Source organism: Arvicola amphibius, chromosome 5 (assembly GCF_903992535.2).
Source record: "Arvicola amphibius chromosome 5, mArvAmp1.2, whole genome shotgun sequence".
Taxonomy (NCBI): domain Eukaryota; kingdom Metazoa; phylum Chordata; class Mammalia; order Rodentia; family Cricetidae; genus Arvicola; species Arvicola amphibius.
Genome location: NC_052051.1, coordinates 119,301,910 through 119,321,281, shown reverse-complemented (window position 1 = coordinate 119,321,281; position 19,372 = coordinate 119,301,910). Strand labels below are relative to the sequence as shown.

General features: G+C 46.4%; 1 protein-coding gene across 1 annotated transcript in view; it reads left to right on the top strand.

Moving 5' to 3' along the window:
* The window catches only part of Ppp2r2b (protein phosphatase 2 regulatory subunit Bbeta), a 382,372-nt gene that overhangs the window by 337,692 nt on the left and 25,308 nt on the right, over positions 1-19,372 (top strand). Inside the window, exon 7 of the mRNA XM_038330949.1 lies at positions 10,600-10,764. Coding sequence (XP_038186877.1) covers positions 10,600-10,764 — 165 coding nt within the window. The remainder of the gene's footprint in view (positions 1-10,599; positions 10,765-19,372) is intronic.

Here is a 19,372-nt window from a genome sequence, read left to right as displayed (position 1 = left end):
TGGCATACAAATGAGACCTTGGCGCTCACCCTTAACGCTGCCGTATGTAAAATAATCACTGTCATCATGTGGGTGATGATAACTGATATCTATATACTGCCTTTCAGCCAGACTGCCCCCGGGCAGAAAGGTGTGCAAACCAAGGCCCTTTTGCCTCTCAGCACTGAAGTGTAGCTACCTCTGGAGCAGGCGGCAGCCCTCTTCCCCAACATCCTCAGAAAAGTATCAAGAACAACCCTTGTCTTAAGTACCTCCTGTTTAGCACCTCCTTCTGTTATGCCTTTTATAGACCAGAGGCAGGAGCATGGCTTGGGATGCCTGGGGTGGCAGGCAAGATGCTTCGTAGAAATACATGGACTGTTTTCACAACTGCGTGTTAGTAATACTAAGAGGTAGAAGACTCGCATCCTGTGAGGCCACCGATGCTAAAAATTCCACTTAAAATCACACAGTATACATCCACAATTAAGTCAGTAAGACAAGTAGCAAGGAAGTCTTTCTGGGGACACGCAAGCACAGCACTGATGTCATAGCTCACAACACAGGATTTAGAGTCTGACAAGAACAGAGCTCTTACCCAGGCCCACCTCTTTCTGACTGTGAACCTTCCCACATGACTCCTGTCATGTCACCCTTGCCTCATCCACTCTGCTTCAACCAGAGAACCATGTTTCTGCTCCCAGCTAAGCTTTGCTCTTCCTCTTTCTGCACCTGCTGTCCCCCTCTATCTGGAAATGTGTCCCCAGAGTATTTGATTCCAGCCTCAATGGAATCTACCGTCTCTACAGAATAGACTCCCACTAAACATGCCTTTTATTTACCCAGACTCCCATTCTCCACTTCATCCTCTGGAGGGAAGAACGCTACCAAAGGACTGTGAGGTGGGGAAACTGACTCCCCCCCCCCTCTCTCTCCACACACACACACACACACCCTTCAAGAAATGCCTTACTGAGTAAACGGTCATGTTGATTTTCCGTTGACTTAGTGGCTACTCCTGAATCTAATGATATTTTAACTACCATCCATAGGGCCTGCTGCCCCACGATCAGTGCTCCATTGATCAGGCCACAGCCTGGGAGGAGTTCTATTCCTGCTGGCACTGACTCTGCTGCTGCCACCAAATGCAGTTTTTAACTAAGTCTCTATAGTTCTCTTCGCCTCAGGAGTCAGATATTGGGGTAGAAATCTGGTAGCTCAGAGAGGCAGAGAAGCAACCAGCTGACCATCCTTTTCACGTTTCAGAGAGAATGGACGTCTCTCCATTCATCCCAAACCAAAACACTGTAAATCTCTAAGGCCCTCCCTACTCCTTCCTGTGTGTCTCTCTATCCATCTTCCTGGATCCTCTGTACTCTCTATGGCTAATTCTTGTCAACTAGTCACTGACTCCACCCCCTGGGCCAATATTGATTTTATTAACACATTCTCAGGGGGTCACAGTGTTATCAAATATTCCACAACAGATCAGTATAACAAAGTCTGATAAAAGTTATGCTTCTTGTTGAAAAGAAAAAAAAACAAACTAGAGAAGATGACCAATGATTTCTACTCTGTCATTGTCTGGATCACACTCTTAATTCTACATTCCTCCTTTAGCTCTGGACTTGGATGATATTTATCAAATGTTGCTCCTTATAATCTAATCAGCATCCATTTTCAGGGTGTCTGAGGTCTAGGGCCTCACACTTAGCACCAGGTAAGAGAATGCCTGTCCTAAACCTTTGGGTACCTGACCACAAGCCCTCTCCATCCAGAGGTACCCAGGCCATCCCAAATAATGGGTCCTTTCTTAAAGTGAATAAAATGATCTTGAGGCATCAGGACCCCATTTCTAGGTTAGTAATTTTCTAGAGCAAGAGGTGGACCTGGGTTTTAATAAGCGAAGTTTGCTCTTAACACATTGCTTCTCTGGGAATGGGGAGATGGTTCAGTGGGTAAGAACACTTGCTGCACACGCATGAGGACCCGCGTTTGAATCCCCAGCATAAAAATTGGTCATGACTATAACCCCAGCCCTGGGGGTTGGGGGTGACAGAGACAGGCAGTCTTATCTACAAAGTGAGTTCAAGGATAGCCAGGGCTACATAGAAAAACCCTCTCTCAAAATAAGTAAATAAATGCCTTCCAGACAGACCCACATTACAGAGTCTCCTTTCTTATTAACTTAGATTCAACTGATTAGGGGTCTTTAATTTTATCTATAAAATCCCCTCGTGGCTACACTGAGGTGGAGTAAGTGGGTGAATGACTGGGTGTGTGCACATCACTTTCTTCCTTTTGTCTTCCAACTTTCTGAAAAGGATATCCCTTATGATTGAGACTAATCTGAAACAAGAGAAGGGGAATCCCAAGGTCAATTTAACAATGCTAGCATTCCCCAAAGCCGCCAAAGTAAGTGTTAGAAAGACACACACACGGCCTTTGAGGGAAGACAAGACTAAGGGGTTTTGAGCCTATATGAAACACCAAGTGTGTTACAGATACATGCCATCTCTTGAAGTTCCTTCATCTTTCTTTATTTTAGGTTACTGATACAGGGTCTCTCTGCATAGCCCAGGCTGGCCTGGCACTCAACACTCAATGCCTTGGCCTCCTGGAAGCCATGATTACTGGTATATGCTACCACACCCAGAAACTTTTCCTCTGTATGCATGAGTTTCTATGTTCAAGATCATCTGAGATTCGATAACTGATCATATTTGAGTTTTAAAATTTTAGCAGCCTGTCCCCAAGTCATCTGATACAATAACATCTATATTCAACCATGCCAATGAACCAAACACATACTATGTGGCATGTCTCCTCCAGGATGCATAGACAGGAAGAGTCCCAGCAGCTGGACAGATGGAAACAATGCCTGAACAGAATCTTGGATTGTGAATTTTTTAAACACAATTCTGGACTTATTGACATGTACGTAGAAGAATCTGAGGTGTGAGACTTTCAAGAACTCCCCAGTCATAAAGGGTGTTACATCAAATGTCTTGTGAAGCAGCCTATAGATCTAATATGACATTATACACATCTGTCAGCCCCTTAGCCTGAACCTGGCACTTGGCAAATACTCCATGGATATTTGTACATTGGCTTTTTTTTGTTTGTTTGTTTGTTTGTTTTGGGGTTTTTAATATATATATTTTTTTTTGGTTTTTCGAGACAGGGTTTCTCTGTAGCTTTGGAGCCTGTCCTGGAACTAGCTCTTGTAGACCAGGCTGGTCTCGAACTCACAGAGATCCGCCTGCCTCTGCCTCCCGAGTGCTGGGATTAAAGGCGTGCGCCACCGCTGCCCGGCTTGTACATTGGCTTTTTAAGCTCCTAAAAGATGTCTATTCCCTGAAGCCTGCTTCAAAAATCACCAATGCCTTACCAGTGATTTTAGCTGACAAAATTGGGCACTTTGTGATCATTGCTTAATAGCCAAGGATCAAATTTTAATCTTAAAAAATGTAAAAGCAAAGATTGCATGATAATATATGTCCCCTAGAAGGGGGCCTAACTGCAATAGGCTCAGAGTTGAAAGCCAACATTCAACTATTTCCACACTTCAGAACTGAAGGCTTTCTATAGCATTTAGGCAGCCTCTGCTGCTTTGAAAATCCAGTAACATCGGCCAGTAAATGTAGCATGTCCTATATGTGTGTAACGACTCTGCAAGGATCTTCCTCAACTCTCTCTTCCCTGTCTGGCTTAGCCAGGACTTGAGGAAAATAGTTGCAGTATCAGAAGAATCAGTGCAATGGGACAGAAGCACGCATGGACAGTCACTTTGACCCCAAGACACTGCCTTGAAATGGTTTTCTTGGATACGTGTACTTCCTTTAGAAAACAGGATTCTGAGCCAGGCGGTGGTGGCGCATGCCTTTAATCCCAGCACTCGGGAGGCAGAGGCAGGCGGATCTCTGAGTTCGAGGCCAGCCTGGTCTTCAAGAGCTAGTTCCAGGACAGGCTCTAGAAACTACAGGGAAACCCTGTCTCGAAAAACCAAAAAAAAAAAAAAAAGAAAAGAAAAGAAAACAGGATTCTGTCCAACATGAAAATGATGTAAATAACTTCTCTCCATTATCTCTTCTAATAATTAAAATCCTTAGAGGTTGTTAATAGGATTCTACTCATTTGAAGGCAAATAAATTGAACCCCAGAGAGATAAAGTGACTTTCTCAAGTTCTCTCAGTTAAACAGAAGGAATGAAAGTGGTCTCCCAGCCACGTTTGTTCCAAACACAGTACTTATCAGTGTTTTCTTGAATTCTACCCCCAGAGCTCGGGGCCTGTCTCAGCTCTCAGGGAAGACTCTAAGCAAAGGTTGTTTTCTTGGTTTAATAGGACACAGTCATGGTAGAAGTCTTGGAAAATGAAATAAAATAACCAATAACCTCACCACTGATTTTGCCTCTCAGTTGTGAGAATGCCAGTTTATTCAGCTGTATTGGTTAAGGGGGGAAAAGGTAACAGGGGGGAAAACTAAGAAATTCAATGTCTTGATTCATTGGGAGCCTTTCTTCTATTCAGCCCCGAATACCCCACCTCTCACTCCCCACCACACACACATACACACACACACACACACAGAGAGAGAGAGAGAGAGAGAGAGAGAGAGAGAGAGAGAGAGAGAGAGAGAGAGAGAGAGAGAGAAGAGAATAATAAAGAGAGGCCCTCCCTCTCTTTCTGCTTTCCGGTGAGCACTACCTAAGTATCTTGTCTTTTATCTTGTCTGTCAGCCACAGTCCCCTTATTATAAACGGCCTATCCACCGTACCAACAGATCACCAGCACACTGTTCATTCTCAGGTATGTTGTGGAATAAGTAGATGAGTGGACTCCAGGTGCTCACAGGTGATGCTCTCTCTGACTTTAGGACCTGTTCTTTCTGCAAGACGTGGCCAGCTTTCCTGTCTAGTTCTTCTTACACTCTTCTTCATCATATTTTCTTAAATGACCAGACTGTAGTACATATTTTATATCCAATTTTCCTAATCTGACATATGATCAGCATAAAATCTGTCTTAAATACTATTATACTCTAAAATCTTACCGTTTCATTGAATGAAAATGGGAGAATGGTATGGATATAAAAAGACAAACCACTCCCAGATGTCCCCTCACAGACTCAGCACAAGCAGCTCCATGGCCCTCCTGCCTTGATGCTCAGCCCTTTCAGGTATAGGCTTAAATGGCATTAGGTTCCTAGAGTAGAATTTTGTATACAGTGGGGATTTTTTTTACATACTTGTACATTTCACTGCAAAAATAATTTAATATTGGGTTTCTTAAAGTTCATGTGATTCTGCACATTTATTTAGGTTGCTGTCAATCTTTCATAGCGTTGCCGTTGACGGGAGGCAGGGGAATGACAGGTATAGAGAGCTTGGGTTTTCTGAACGTGGATGATGTGAGTGAATGAAAGGCTCCCCACTCCCTTCCCCACCCAGTCCTGAGCCCATCCGCCCCCTCTTCTTACGGCTGCTGTAATTTATGGCTTGGACTGCTTATTTGTTCAAAGCCAATCCCTGAAGGGGTGACCTCCCGATGTCTTCAATTATTACTTTCAATGATGCCTTAGGCAACTGCCTGGCACAGTAGTGCCCTCACCTTCCTGCCTTCTGCCTTGAAAGCATGGAGCTCAGCTGCCAGGCTGGCTAGGCCCCATCTCATCCTCAGCGCTGTCTCCAGAGTCCCCCCCCCCCCAGAGCCAGATTAACCCCTTTTGTTAGTAGAGGTAATTTGCCTGGGTTTAGCATTAATAAGGAATACCCCCAAGCAGTTGGGGTCGCAAAGAGCAGACCTGTCAGGCCCCAGGGTTAATTTAATGGCAATCTGTTGGCTGTCTGGGTTGTATATTAGGCACGCGCTCAGTGATATCTTTTGCTGTTTAGTTCTTTGGAACAACAGGGAAATAGTTTAGATAGAGTGCTCAAAAGGATCAGATGGAGAAAATTGACTGTCAAAATACATCATTTCCACTTTCCAGTAATGCAGGGCGCCCCGCATTGCTTAGCGCCTTTCTCTCTCCATCCCAATATGAAGGGCGAGGCTGGCGCTGAAACCGCACATCTCCCTTTGGAACCTGATAGAGAAATCGCCTGGGTTTCTGGGCATCCGTGTGCATTTCCTCCTGCCTTCCTCGGAAGACATCAAATTTTGCCAGCCAGACTCCCTCACATGTTTCTAGAATTCATCAAAGTCCTCCCTTGGAAAATAGGACATGAAAGCCCTTGTCAGATTTTTCTCCCAACATCTAGTTCAAGCAAATCAGTTATATCATAGGGCATAAAAATTCTGGTTCTGGAAAATACTATCCTGGAAATGTAGTTGGTAAGTTTTCAGGGACATAATTCGAAGGAGGTAGATCTCCATATCTCCCCCCCCTCTCTCCTTCCCTCCCTCCCTCCCTCCTTCCCTCCCTCCCTCCCTCCCTCCCTCCCTCCCTCTCTCAGAAGCTAGTCATGGTTCCTCTAGAGCCAGACAGACCCACTCAGGGAAACTGGCTCTGTGGGGCAGTTCTTCCCAGGATGTTGTGCAGCTTCATGTAAAGAATCCTTGCACAAGCATGAGTGCAAATCCCAGCTCTACCCCATATCTGACCCTAAGAAATGTCCCAGCAAATCTCTTGCCACCAAGACTAATGACCCAAGTTCAATCCCCAGGATCCATGCAGTGGAAGGGAAAAAACTAACTGCACCAATGTCCTTTGCATACCTTGGCACATGTGTGCACATACACACACTCAAAATAAATAATGTAAAGCCACAGTCACACAGATGATTCCGGGTAAGCTCATTGGGTCTCAAAATAAACAAAAGCATATGGAAAAGGAACATAAAGAAAGGATGGAGAGTGGGCAGTGGTGGTGCACCTCTATAATCCCAGCACTGGGGAGGCAGAGGCAAGCAGATCTCTGAGTTCAAGGCCAGCCTGGTCTACAGAGCAAGTTCCAGGACAGTCAAAGCTACACAGAGAAACCCTGTCTTCAAAATAAAATTTAAAAAAAAAAGATGAGGATGGGGTCAAAGTAACCAGAAAGTAATGAATACATGGATAAAAATGGGAAAGAACAGATTTTTTTAATGTTGTTCTGATTAGAAAGAAAAACTTATTTCCTCTATTTTGTCAGCTGTAAATTAGGATTATTAATGGCGCTGACTTTGTCTGCCTGGAATGAAGGACAAACAAGACCATAAAATGCTTAGTCCAGACAGGCTCAGCACTCGGTAGACAACAGCTACAGTTGTGCTAAAAAGGAATAAAATCATGGCTTCTTCCCTTGACCAAACCTGAGTCAAACCCAAGCACTGTATCAGGAGGGAGTCTCAGACCTTGGAGACAAATCAAGTGGCTTCAGATGAAGGGTGGGTGGGAGGCAGGACGGATCTGGAAACAGTGGACTCTGCTCCAGGAAGACATCCTCGATGGTGCAGGATGCTCCTGGAGGCGCAGATGTGCTTAGGCACTTTGTCTTCTCATCTTCTGACTTTGGGGCTTTATTTTTAGTTAGAAAAAAATAGCTGCGGCTGTAGCACCTCCCTCTCCCACACAGCGAAGATCCCTCCCAGGGCAGCTTGTTTGCTGAGCTACACTTATAGAGGCTGGGGAAGCTGACACCAGATTTTTCCCCCTTACTTTGGAAGAAGGAAAACATGCTTGCTGGCACCGTGGGGTAGGGAGCCACTGAACAGGAACCTCTCTGCTTACCCTATCCAACAACGCCAAGCCCAAGGCACAGCTTAGCAGCCAGAAAGCACATCAGAGCTGCAGCCTGCAGCCCCTCCCAAACTGTTTGGGTGCTCCAGGTATGTGTCCCAAACGCAGAGGCTTAGTTGAGAGGTAGTGTTTTGTTAATCCAGGATTGCGCATGCCCTGCTGAACCAAGTAATCTTTGCATCTGGTTTTGGTAGATGAAAATGTGCCAAAAGGTGATGTTAGCACAGGCTCATACTAACTTTAGAAAGAATGCAACGGGATGCCTAAGAGATAATCAAATAGCAAGAGGCACAACCCTGTACAAAGCCGTTGGAACAAATCCCACGTGGCAACAGTTCTAGCGGGAACCTAGGTGCTGTTTGCTAGTACGTGTCTACATTAGTTTGTACATGGCTACCTAATTGGTGCTACTAGGGCTCAAAATAAGAGCTTATTGCATGTTTGTGCCTTGGTCTCCATGCCAAAGAGGGAGCTGTGTTGCTTGCTTAGGCAGAAGCATCGCTAGGATGGCCTGTGTCGAGCTACTGTTTGTTCATGCAGCGTGTTTTTTTTTTTTTTTTCCAAAGCGTGGCACAACGATTCCTGGCCCACACATTTTCATTTTAATCACTGTGTGTTCGTTTTCGTGTAGATGATTAAACCCGTCCCTTCATGAATATTGGCTGACTACTTAGCGGAGATGAAAAGTGAGACAATCTAAAGAGAAACACGATACGTTAAAAAAAAAAAAAAGCTGGTGATGGGGTAAAGATGAGAAAGGCGGCCCGTGAGTAGTAGAGTCTGTGGAGTGCAGGTCCCTTGCTCAGCTCTGCTGCACCCCAATATCCACATGACAAGGTACAGCTGGTCCCCAGACAGAACCTCGGCTCCAGCCAGGATATGACAGGGCATATGCAAGCCCATTCCTTCACTTCTGCTATATATCCTTGGGAAGAATTTGTTTTTATCTCCACTGAATTGCCTTTATAAACATAAGCCTAAATGTTTCATTCTGATATACAAGGATATAGCCTCAAATAGATACATGCATATGTGTGTACGTGTGTGCGTATATATGTACATGTTATGTATATATATATATATATCCCCATATATATATATATATATATATATCCCAGTATATATTTATATATATGTAGTGAGGAGCTGCGGGCCGGCTTTTCGTCCTGCCTGGATCCCACATGGTTAGCTTATGCCCCGAAATAACAACACACAAACTGTATTCTTTTAAAGACTGCCTGGCCCATTATTTTCTGCCTCTTACTCACATCTTGACTAACCCATATCTAATAATCTGTGTAGCACCACAAAGTGGTGCCTTACCAGGTAGATTCTAGCGTATGTCCATCTTGGGCTGGAGCTTCATCGCATCTGTCTCTCTCAGGAGAGGCATGGCAGTCTGTCTAACTTAGGAGAGGCGTAGCATCTGATTGAGCCATCTACCTCACTTCCTTCTTCCTGTTCTGTCTACTCCACCCACCTAAGGGCTGGCCAATCAAATGAGCCAGGCAGTTTCTTTATTAATTATCCAATGAAATCATCAGATAGATAGAAGACACACCTACATCATATATATATCCCAGTATATATATATCCCAGTATATATATATATATATATATATCCCAGTGTGTGTGTGTGTGTGTGTGTATATATATATATATATACACACACACTGGGATATACTGGGGAGTGGGGAGATGGGAACCTGGAGGCTAAATATCTCACATTATCCCAAACCCTCACTCCACATAGATGATTTCTTTCTGACACTTAAGCTCCCACCCAAAACCCCAGCCCTAGCAAATTATAGCTTATGGAGACTAAAAGGCAATTATAAAATTTCCAAGGCTTTGCACTTGGATATATATGTATGTATGTATGTAATGTATATACATCTACCTCTACCTCTAGATCGATCGATCGATCGATAGATAGATAGATAGATAGATAGATAGATAGATAGATAGATATAGCGCATGTGTAGGTGAGTAGTGAACATATTCCTCAGCCTGCCTGTGGAAGTCAGAATACGGTTTGTGGCAGTTAATTGTCTCCTTCTACCCATGGGTCCCAGAGATGAAACTCAGCTCAAGCAGGCTTAGCAGCAAGCACCTTCACCTGCTGAGTATCTCTCTCCCCAGTCCATTAACCACGTCTCTTGTGGAAACCTCTTGAATGCTCACATAGCCTCCACTCCCAAACCTGAAAATGGGTGTAAAAAAGTGTTCTTCATAATGTTGTTGTAAGGATTAAATGAGACAAAGTTCAGGATATGCAACCTGAGAGACTCTTTAATAACCCCTCATGGAGTGGCAGCTGCTATGGCTCTATGGATAGTTCGTGGAAGAGGATTTGCAGCCTTTTGCAGATATCATTTACCAGCCCAGAGATCCCAGAAAGAGTTCAAAATCAATAGTGTTTGGCTACAGCGGGACTGGCTGGATTTTTGGCTATTGCTCTAGAGTGGGAGACACTCTCAAGTGATCTCCCAGCCAAGTATGAGTTCACCCTCTTCATGTCACAGAAGATGAAATAGAACTGAGGAGTCAGGAAACTTGAGTTCACTGAGACAGGGTTTCACAGTGTGGCCCAGCTAGACTGGAACTCACAGTAATCCTCTTGCTGCAGCTTCCTGAGTTCAGTAATTAGAGTCATGGGCCACCACACCCAGCTTAGACCTAAGCTCTAAAACTACCACTAACTACGGGGTAGCCCCCATCCCTTAAAGTCCCTGAGCCTCAGCTGCCAGACTTGACTGCTGCCTGCTTTTCTGCTAATGGCCTCCCAGTGAGATGCCCCTGTATGCGGTAAATGCCCCCATAGCATTCACAGCAAGGGCCACTCATGCCCCAGGCTCTCCCCGCTTCTCCTTGTCCTTCCTTTACTCGTCTGTGCCAGATATCGTGGACATCAAGCCAGCCAACATGGAGGAGCTCACAGAGGTGATCACGGCAGCCGAGTTCCACCCCCATCACTGCAACACCTTTGTATACAGCAGCAGCAAGGGGACAATCCGGCTGTGTGACATGCGGGCATCCGCCCTGTGTGACAGGCACACCAAGTGTGAGTACCCAGCATAAGGGCACTGGGGAAGAGGTGCCCTGGCCTCTGACATGTGGGAGGAGGGGGGCCCTGGAAGGGTTCCATCTCATTTAACACTGGGACTAAAGAAATTACAAGTGTTAGGCTGACTGGGGAGTCAGCCCCACATTTAATGTTTCTGAGAAAGGGAAGCCCCATGTTCAAGTTGGAAGCACACGGATGCAGAGGGAACCCTGCCAGCGAGGGCTGAGCACTGGGATCTGATCTGAATTCTCTATGGAAGTCATTCACTGCTGTGGGGAGGAAGAACGGCCCGGGGGAAACAGTGAAGAGACGTCTGTTAAGTGGGGGGGGCAATGACAAGGAAATGGGGTGGCGTGGTCAGCAGCAGAGAATTCCAGATTGATCTCAACAGCAGAGTTAACCAGACTTGCGGACTGGGAGGCGTGGGTAGTGAAGATACAAAGGAGATGGGGGGGGGGGGGGAGGTCGGCGGTTCTCAACCTTCCTAGTGCTGCGACTCCTCAACACAGTTCCTTATGTTGTGCTGACCCCCAACCACAAAATTATTCTCATTGCTACTTTAAAACTGTAATTTTGCTGCTGTTATAAATCATAATATAAATAACTGATATGCAGAATATCTGATATGTCTCACACACACACACACACACACACACACACCCCACAAAGGAGTTGTGACCTGAAGGTTGAGATCCATAGTATAGTAACAGCAGGGAGCTAAGAGGTAGGAGTAAATGCAGGGTTATGGGGAAGGAGGAGAAAGACACACCCAATGGTTGACATGAATTGTGTGTGGGATGGGGGCTACAGGAAGTTTTACTAGGCATGAAAGCATTTGTGTTCTGTTTGGGACCTGCTGAGTGTGGGGTAACCTTAGCTACCTGGGAGGGACAGGTTCTCTCCGGTAAGTGAATATGGAACCAGGTGGAAGGGACCCTGACCTACAGATATTCCTGAGGGGGGTCCAAGAAGCTGTGATGCCCTCACAGCCAGTGTGGCAGCGACCAGCCTGGGCTTTAAAGTCAGGCAGGCCCACATGAGTCCTGAATGCGGAGGAATAGACTGTGGACTGACTGGCCGGCTGAGCCCAGCACTCAAGCTGGAGAGTGGACAAGGCTTTAGAAGGTTTTTAAATGAGAATGGTTTAGAACAGTACTTGGGGAGGAGAGCTGAACTCTGGCACTTGGTACCCATGTGACCTCGGATAATCTTCCTGAGCCCCACATCCCCCACAGGGCATGTGGGCAGAGAGATCCACACTGTTACCTGAATAAGACAGTGCTGGCATCTTCTGATCATGACAGGAGAGCAATAGACGGCATCCAGAATGGTTCCCATCCTCCTCCGGACCCCACCCCCAGGCCTGTCGCTATAAGATACTTAGAACCCCTACCCTTTTACCAGATACAGGAGGCCCCATTACTCACTATTCAGTACATGCCATATGCCAGGCACTACATCCAACTCTGGAGACTCTAGGGTGAGCAAAAGCAGTACTTCTCTGTCTCTCGGAGCTCGCTGTATTAGCCAAGGTCTAACAGAGCAGGGGGAATGGCAGGTGGCGTGCATAAAGAGATTTATTATTAGAAACTGGCTCACATATGAAGATTGAATCCTGAAATCTGCAGCCAGCAAGCTAAATTTCTGGGAGAGGGGACGGTCTTCTATCCCACGTGCCACTGGGCTGATGAGCTAAGAGTCTCAATTCAACTGCAACGGGCAATCACCGCAACCCCAAACCAGTCAGGCGGAGAGAGGCTCTGCCACTCACAAGAGGACCAATTCTTTCTTCCGATCAAGCCTTCACCTTATTGGATGAGGCTCCTCCACATTAATATTTATTCAGTCTATTGATTTAAATGTTAAACTTATCCCAAAACACCCTAGCAGAAACACCAGAATGTCAGACCAAGCAGCTGAGCACCTGTGACCAGTCAAGTCAACAGAGAAAATGAAGCACATGGAAGGGTAAAGACACCTGCCTCTGTTAGAGGATCACAAACACCTAGAGCATCGCCAGTGTCCCGAGAGGCATGAAACATTGTACTCTCAGCTAGCATCATGGGGACCTTACAAGGCAATGGTTGCTGAAATGTAAAGACCAAGGAGTAGGAGGAGTATAGGAAGGAGTCATCCATGTACACAGAAGCAGGAAGTCTCTCGGGACGCATGTCCAGGAGCCCCCAGAGTCTGCTCCTCCCTCCAGCTACCCCAACAAGATCAAAGTCCTGAGTGCAGTCCCTAGGGAGACCCAGGAGCTAGTGGGTACATTCCAAGCCTTCATCAAAGCTGCCCATTACCCACCCCAGCCTGGCCTAGCTCTTCATTGCAAGGCACCAGCCTGGTAATCTAATTAAGAAGAAATAGATTCATTTCCCAGACTGGGCCAAAAGGCTGACCTTCTTCGGGGCACACCTCCCTTTGTTCCAAAGCCACCAGCCCCAGAGCCTGCCAACTAGGGAGGCCCGCGTTCTGACCTCCCGCCTGACATCTCATATCGATTTTCTCCATTCCCCTCCGATGCCAGCCTGCAGCGGGCTGAGGCTCAGCTGAGGTGTGTGAGCAGCACGCGACAGTTCATCAGAGTTCAAAATGAAAAGCAACACTGGCTTTCGGAGCTGAGCACGGAGGAGGGAGGGTATTTAATAACCGTCAGCGTTTAATCAAAACGCCGAGGAAAACCGTGTTATCAGAGCCGAATATATTAATTTCCATATGTCCCTCACTCTGCATGCTCAGCAGGGGTTGGAAGAGATGATTTGTCCTCTCCCTCTCTATTTTCTGATTTTTTTTTCCTATTGCTCCTGGCGGCAGTGAAGTGTTCGCATTTGTAGTCTAAGGCGCCTGAAACAAAGGGTGCTGAAGACAGCGGCACTCTGCCTGGGCTGGGCTGGGCCTGGCTTCTCTCTTTCTACACACATGTACTGGGCAGTGGGGGAAGAGACCAGCCAGGTGATGTGGAAGCCAGCCTAAAAACCAAGAGTTCAAATCCAAGCTCCTGTCCTGCCCCACAGGGATTATCTTCTGCCCCTGTCTCCACCCTGTAGGCTCCAGGGAATCTGACTGAACTGGCCCACTTCTGGTACCACCAACATTTTTAGCCCCTTCCTGCCTCAGGGTTTTGCATAAGTTCTTCCCCTGTCTGGAACACCCTTCCACCATGACCCTCACTTATCTTACAGCTGCCATGGAGCCAGATTGAGCGCTTGTGGGAAAGAGACAGGTCGACGGCACATAGACCTGGGAGAGAAGGCTTATGCACTTAACAAGGATGCTTTCACAAAGTTCCCCTGGCTGATTGACAATGAAATGTTGCTGTCTCTCAAAGGATTTTTAATTTTTAAGGATTGCTCAATTTTTAAGTTTGATTTAGTGTGCAGCATGTGTGTGAATGAGGGCATGCAGGTCTCACATCTTTCTTTGTTCTGTTCATTTATGCTCAGGTGAAAGTCAATGGATAGCTTCCAGGAGTCAGCTCTCTCCTTCCTTCTACCTGGGTGGCAAGGTCTCTCCTGTGGCTTCTGCCACACTGTGCACTAGAGTCTAGCTGTCCTACAAGCTCCTGGGCAATTCTTCCATCTTGGCCACTCATGTTTTCATAGAAATGCTGGGATGACAGATACGCGGTGCTGTACACAGCATTTTTATAGGGACTCTGGAGTCCAACACAGGTTTCCAGGCATTTTTACCAGCCAAGCTATCTTCCCGGCCTCTGACTCAGTTCCCAGAAAGGTGTCAGCTGGCAGGTTAGCTGGGTTACTCACATCCCTCTCTCCTTCACTTGAACAGAGCCTTCTTCTCCCTGTGTGCCTGTGTCCAAAATTCCCCTTCTTTATAAAAGTCATCTTTGGTTAGGTGGTGTCATGTCATTACGATCACCCCTTTTAAGGCCTGGTCTCCAAAGACAGTCGCATTCTGAAGCATGGGGGCAAGATAGGACCTCTGTGTGTTAGTTGGGGGTGGCAGAATTCAGCCCCTACAGAAGGGAGAGATGAGGAATTCTATAATTTCCTGTCCTGTCCTGGCCGTGTCCCTTCCTGCAAGCCATTGTTTTCCCTCCAGGCAGTAAGGGCAGGAAAAGATTGTGGACATCAGGCTTACCCAGACTTGACACACAGTGAGCGCAGGGAGTGTGGCCCTTTTTTAAAAGGAGTGCAGAGATGGAGGAGCACAGGATCAGGACCACAGGAACTGTACACCGAAAGGCTCCCTGGTCCTGGCTTTGGGGAGAATGCGGGCTGGGAACTTTCCATGGTCCTGAAGCAGTTTTCCTCTAAGGAGGATTTTGTTTTCAGAGATTCTGAGCTGAGAAGTCTTTTTCCTCAAAAGTCATCCTTAAGTAACAATAAGTAGAATTTGAGTTTAGCCCTTCATAAGTCAAACTGTACTAACAACATAAAAGAAGAAAAGCAGAAACGTTGATAGAAAATCATTAAGAATTTTGTTTGAAGGTAAGTCTTTGTCACACACATAATTTTACCATTTATCTAAAATTAATATAAATTTGCATACTAATTAAAAAGAAAAAATGAGCCGGGCGGTGGTGGCGCATGCCTTTAATCCCAGCACTCGGGAGGCAGAGGCAGGCGGATCTCTGTGAGTTCGAGACCAGCCTGGTCTACAAGAGCTAGTTCCAGGACAGGCTCCAAAGCCACAGAGAAACCCTGTCTCGAAAAACCAAAAAAAAAAAAAAGAGAGAGAGAGAGAGTCAGGGAAACCCACAATTGGGACTGGGATACATTGGAAACATGGAGAGAGTCGACTTTCTGGCATCCTGTGGACACACTTGACAAGAAAACAGAGATGCCGGAGATGAACTTAGGGGGCTGCAAAGCTACAATGTAGCAGTGTGAGCATGACTGCCCAGAGACCATGAGGGACTAGCTGCAGGGAGGGATGCTGGGTGGCATGGAATGTGGGCCTGTTTTCTAGATTGACCCTCAGTTGGAGCTGCACTTGTTTAATTTAGAGAGAGTCCATGAAGTAAAGGGGGAGCGCCCAGGGTGCCCTAACTCCACTGTGGGGTCTGCAGGAATAAACAACACTCCCTATACCCCTAAGTGCCCATCAGAGACACAGGAGGCCTGCCAAATTGCATGGAGTCCAGACTGGTGTTCCCTCCACACATGGCCCAGGACAGTTTGGCCCTTTTTCCTTCCAGACAGCACAGAGTGAGCTCAGAGCCTGGGTAAGGAGTATAATGAAGACAAGGTGACCACTACCAGCCTATGACACAATGGCCAAATTGAGATGTTCTCTCTCTCTCTCTCTCTCTCTCTCTCTCTCTCTCTCTCTCTCTCTCTCTCTCTCTCTCCTTTTCTCCCTCTCTCTTCCCTCCCCCTCTGTTCCCTACCATGTGAGTCTTGTTTTAAGAGGGAAACCAGGAGGATAGGTAGCGATAGTGAAGAAGTAGTAATGTCATCAACCATAACCACGGCTGATTTCTGTGACATTTCACAACGTCCAGGAAGCAAGCCAAATACACAAGTGTGGGCCCATTTCATCCTCGTGCCCACCCTGTGAGGTACCCAGCATCACTACTGAATCAGAAGAGAAAATGATACAATTATAGAGAGTAGAAAACAAATGTTAGCTGTGGGTTAATTCAGGTCTGTGCAGTTCACTGGCTTCTTATTGTTCTGGCCTTGCAGTTCTCTCTCTGTTTCCCCATTGCTCTTGATAAGAGTCATGCTGTGTGCTCACACTGTGTAGGGGATGTGAGAACCCCATGACTGGGTTCTCTTTCTACCCTGACCACCTGGGGAAAGCATAAGCTTCCTGCTACAGGGGATCCATGGATCAAGAGCTGAACTGGCCATTCTGGGCTGTGTGCTTTGAATTCAGGCCATGTGTCTCCCCTAATTCACCAGAGCACCAGGAACCAATGAGTCAACTAAGACATATCAAACATCTTCTGGCTTTTGCCGTCCAGAAGGTGACATCCCATGGGGCAAAGGAACAAGCACATTCAAAATAAATACATGCAATGCATTTTCAGACAGTGGTGCAAGCAATAGGAAATAATACAGGGTCAGAGAGTAGCTGGGGTAGAGCTACCTCCATGGGGTAGTGTGAGCCTCTGAACTACAGCATAAGTATTAGAAGGATCCAGAGATAGGCCTAGCTCAGAAGCACCTGTGTTTGAAGAGCAGACCAAGGACCAGAGGATGGGGTTGAATCTGCAGAGAGCAGTGTAGAAGGAAAGGCCAAAAAAGTGGGCTTCATGCAGCCTGGGAAAAAGTCCATGGATTTCATTCCAAGTGAGATAAGGAGCCATTAGCAGGAAATAAACACAGTCTAGTGCTGCATAAAGTCATTTGGGTCAATGGCAATGTCCCCTAAAATTATATCACCTACTGACATCTTACCCAACGTCTTTTATGTTGAAACAACAAAAGCATGTAATAGCTCATTTTTAGCATGAAGAAAGACTTGGTTGGGGTGTGGAGCTGGCTCTGTGGGTAAAGTGCTTGTGTGACTCAGGCATGAGAACTGGACCTCAGATCCCCAATACCATGTACATGTTTGGTGAGCATGGCACCCTGCCTATAACCTCAGCCCTCAGAAGGCAGAGACAGAGAAACCGGAGCATGCTAGACAGCTAGACTGGTTGACTCCATGAACTCCAGGTTCACTGAGAGATCCTGCCCCAATATATAAGTGGAGAGTGTTTGAGATAGACACCCATCATTAACCTCTGGCTTCACATACATGTATAGATATGCACATGCCCCCGTTCAGATGAGTACCACACACACATAATCAGAACACAGCTATGTTGGAGTGTGTTTATGCCCTTAAAGACTTCTTGAAAATGGGGCAATCAGCCTAAGAGCAAGGAAACTGATCGGGAGACTCCTTCCATTGTCTCAAAAGAAATGATAGCCACCACCGAGGAGTGTACATAGGTGTGGTCCTCTCGGAATGTCAGGCTACGAGGACTTGCCGGGAGATTTGAAATGGGGAAGCAGCTGTAAGGGGGAAATGTGAAGTCATGTGTTGTTTTTGGCTGATGGTACAGTGGAAAGATACCAAAGAGAGGAGGCCAGAGAGAGAAGTGGCTTGCTGTAGAAAGACTAAGACTACCTCTTTAACTGTCTACAGATACAGGTGCCTCTGAGTCATCCAATTAGAGAAGTCTGTTGGTCTTAGATACATTGATCTAGAAGCTCAGGAAGACATTACATTACAAGGATGAAGTTGAGGGGTCATAAGCATCTCGTGGTATTTCAAGAGGTGGGACAGAATGATTCTACTAAAGGGACACAGTATGGGTAGAGAAGAGTGAAAGCCCAGGACCAAGGCCAGTGGATGTCAATCAGCACTGAACAACGGGGTGTGGAGAAGAAGGTAGGAGATGAGTTTCCGGGGGTAGGAGGAAGCCAAGGTGCAAAATAAGCAAAGCACAGAGAATGGCTCAGAAAGGTGCTAGGACCAATGTTGCCCAATGCTTCTGTGATGCCAATGAAGATAGACTGGGTAAAATGAACATGAGACTTAGTCCTGCGGCAGCGTTTCACTTAAGTAAAGGAGGAGTGTCCTGCCTGGCGTGTTGCAGTGCGTTTCTGTTGAGCGAGCTCAATCATGTGACGCCACATCACCCACAAACATGGGGTCGGTCCTTCAAGTGAACCTCTGCTCCCCTGTGGTTCTGGCAGGCTTGCCTCCATTCTGTCTGGCTCTGGCCATCCCACCCCATTGGGAGGGATTGACTTGTACTCAGTATCTATGGGAGAGCCAAGTAGTCATGGAGGGTCCCAAGGAAGGAGCACAAGCACCTGGAAGCCTCAGTCCCCTTAAATGGCTCCACCAGCAGGCCTGAGATCTGTGGTCCTTTTCCACCCAGTGGGCCTTTCTACAAGGGCAAGACTATAGCCCAAACCAAGGCCATAGGAATTCCTTCCTTCAATGCCACCAAGTCAGACTTTCTACTCAGCCTTCAGTCCTGGAGTGCATGTAAATATGTCTGGAATAGACCATGATTAGGGACCACCAGGCCTTTTTATGTTGAGGAAGTAAAGGTGATAGTACCGCAGGTCTTAAATACTGAAATGTTTTAGTGAATAGCCTCATTAAGAAAACAGTTTAGCTTGATGCTTAACCCAAAACAGCAGTTTCATTTCCCTCCAAAGGTGGAAGGCATGCAGAAGGATGAGCAATTTGTTTTGGAGTCTTCTATGTCTTATTTAATTTTCATAAAGATTATTGTCCTAGCTAACAGATAAGATGTAGAGATGAAGAAACTTGCCCCTGATTCCAGAGCCAGAGCCGGATTCGAACCCATGTCTGTCTATTTCCCAGAAAAGTCACTACTATTCTGCATATTTAGCAGGGGGAAATGCACGATTGTTTTTCAGTATCCAGAAAGATAATTTCATGGGTCTGCAATTTATGCTACCCACATCAGCCCAGTGCCCTAGCTGCAGTGTTAAGTCAGCTTCTGCACAGGATGTGAAATCCACTCTCATCCCTCATCTACAAACTTAATTGTCAAGCCCAGGTTCTGTAAGCCACTAGATCCCCTAATAAACCTGTGTCTCCTTCCCCAGGCCTCTAATGGAATGTGTCCAAAGGCATCAACTATAACCACAGCTGTGATTCATCC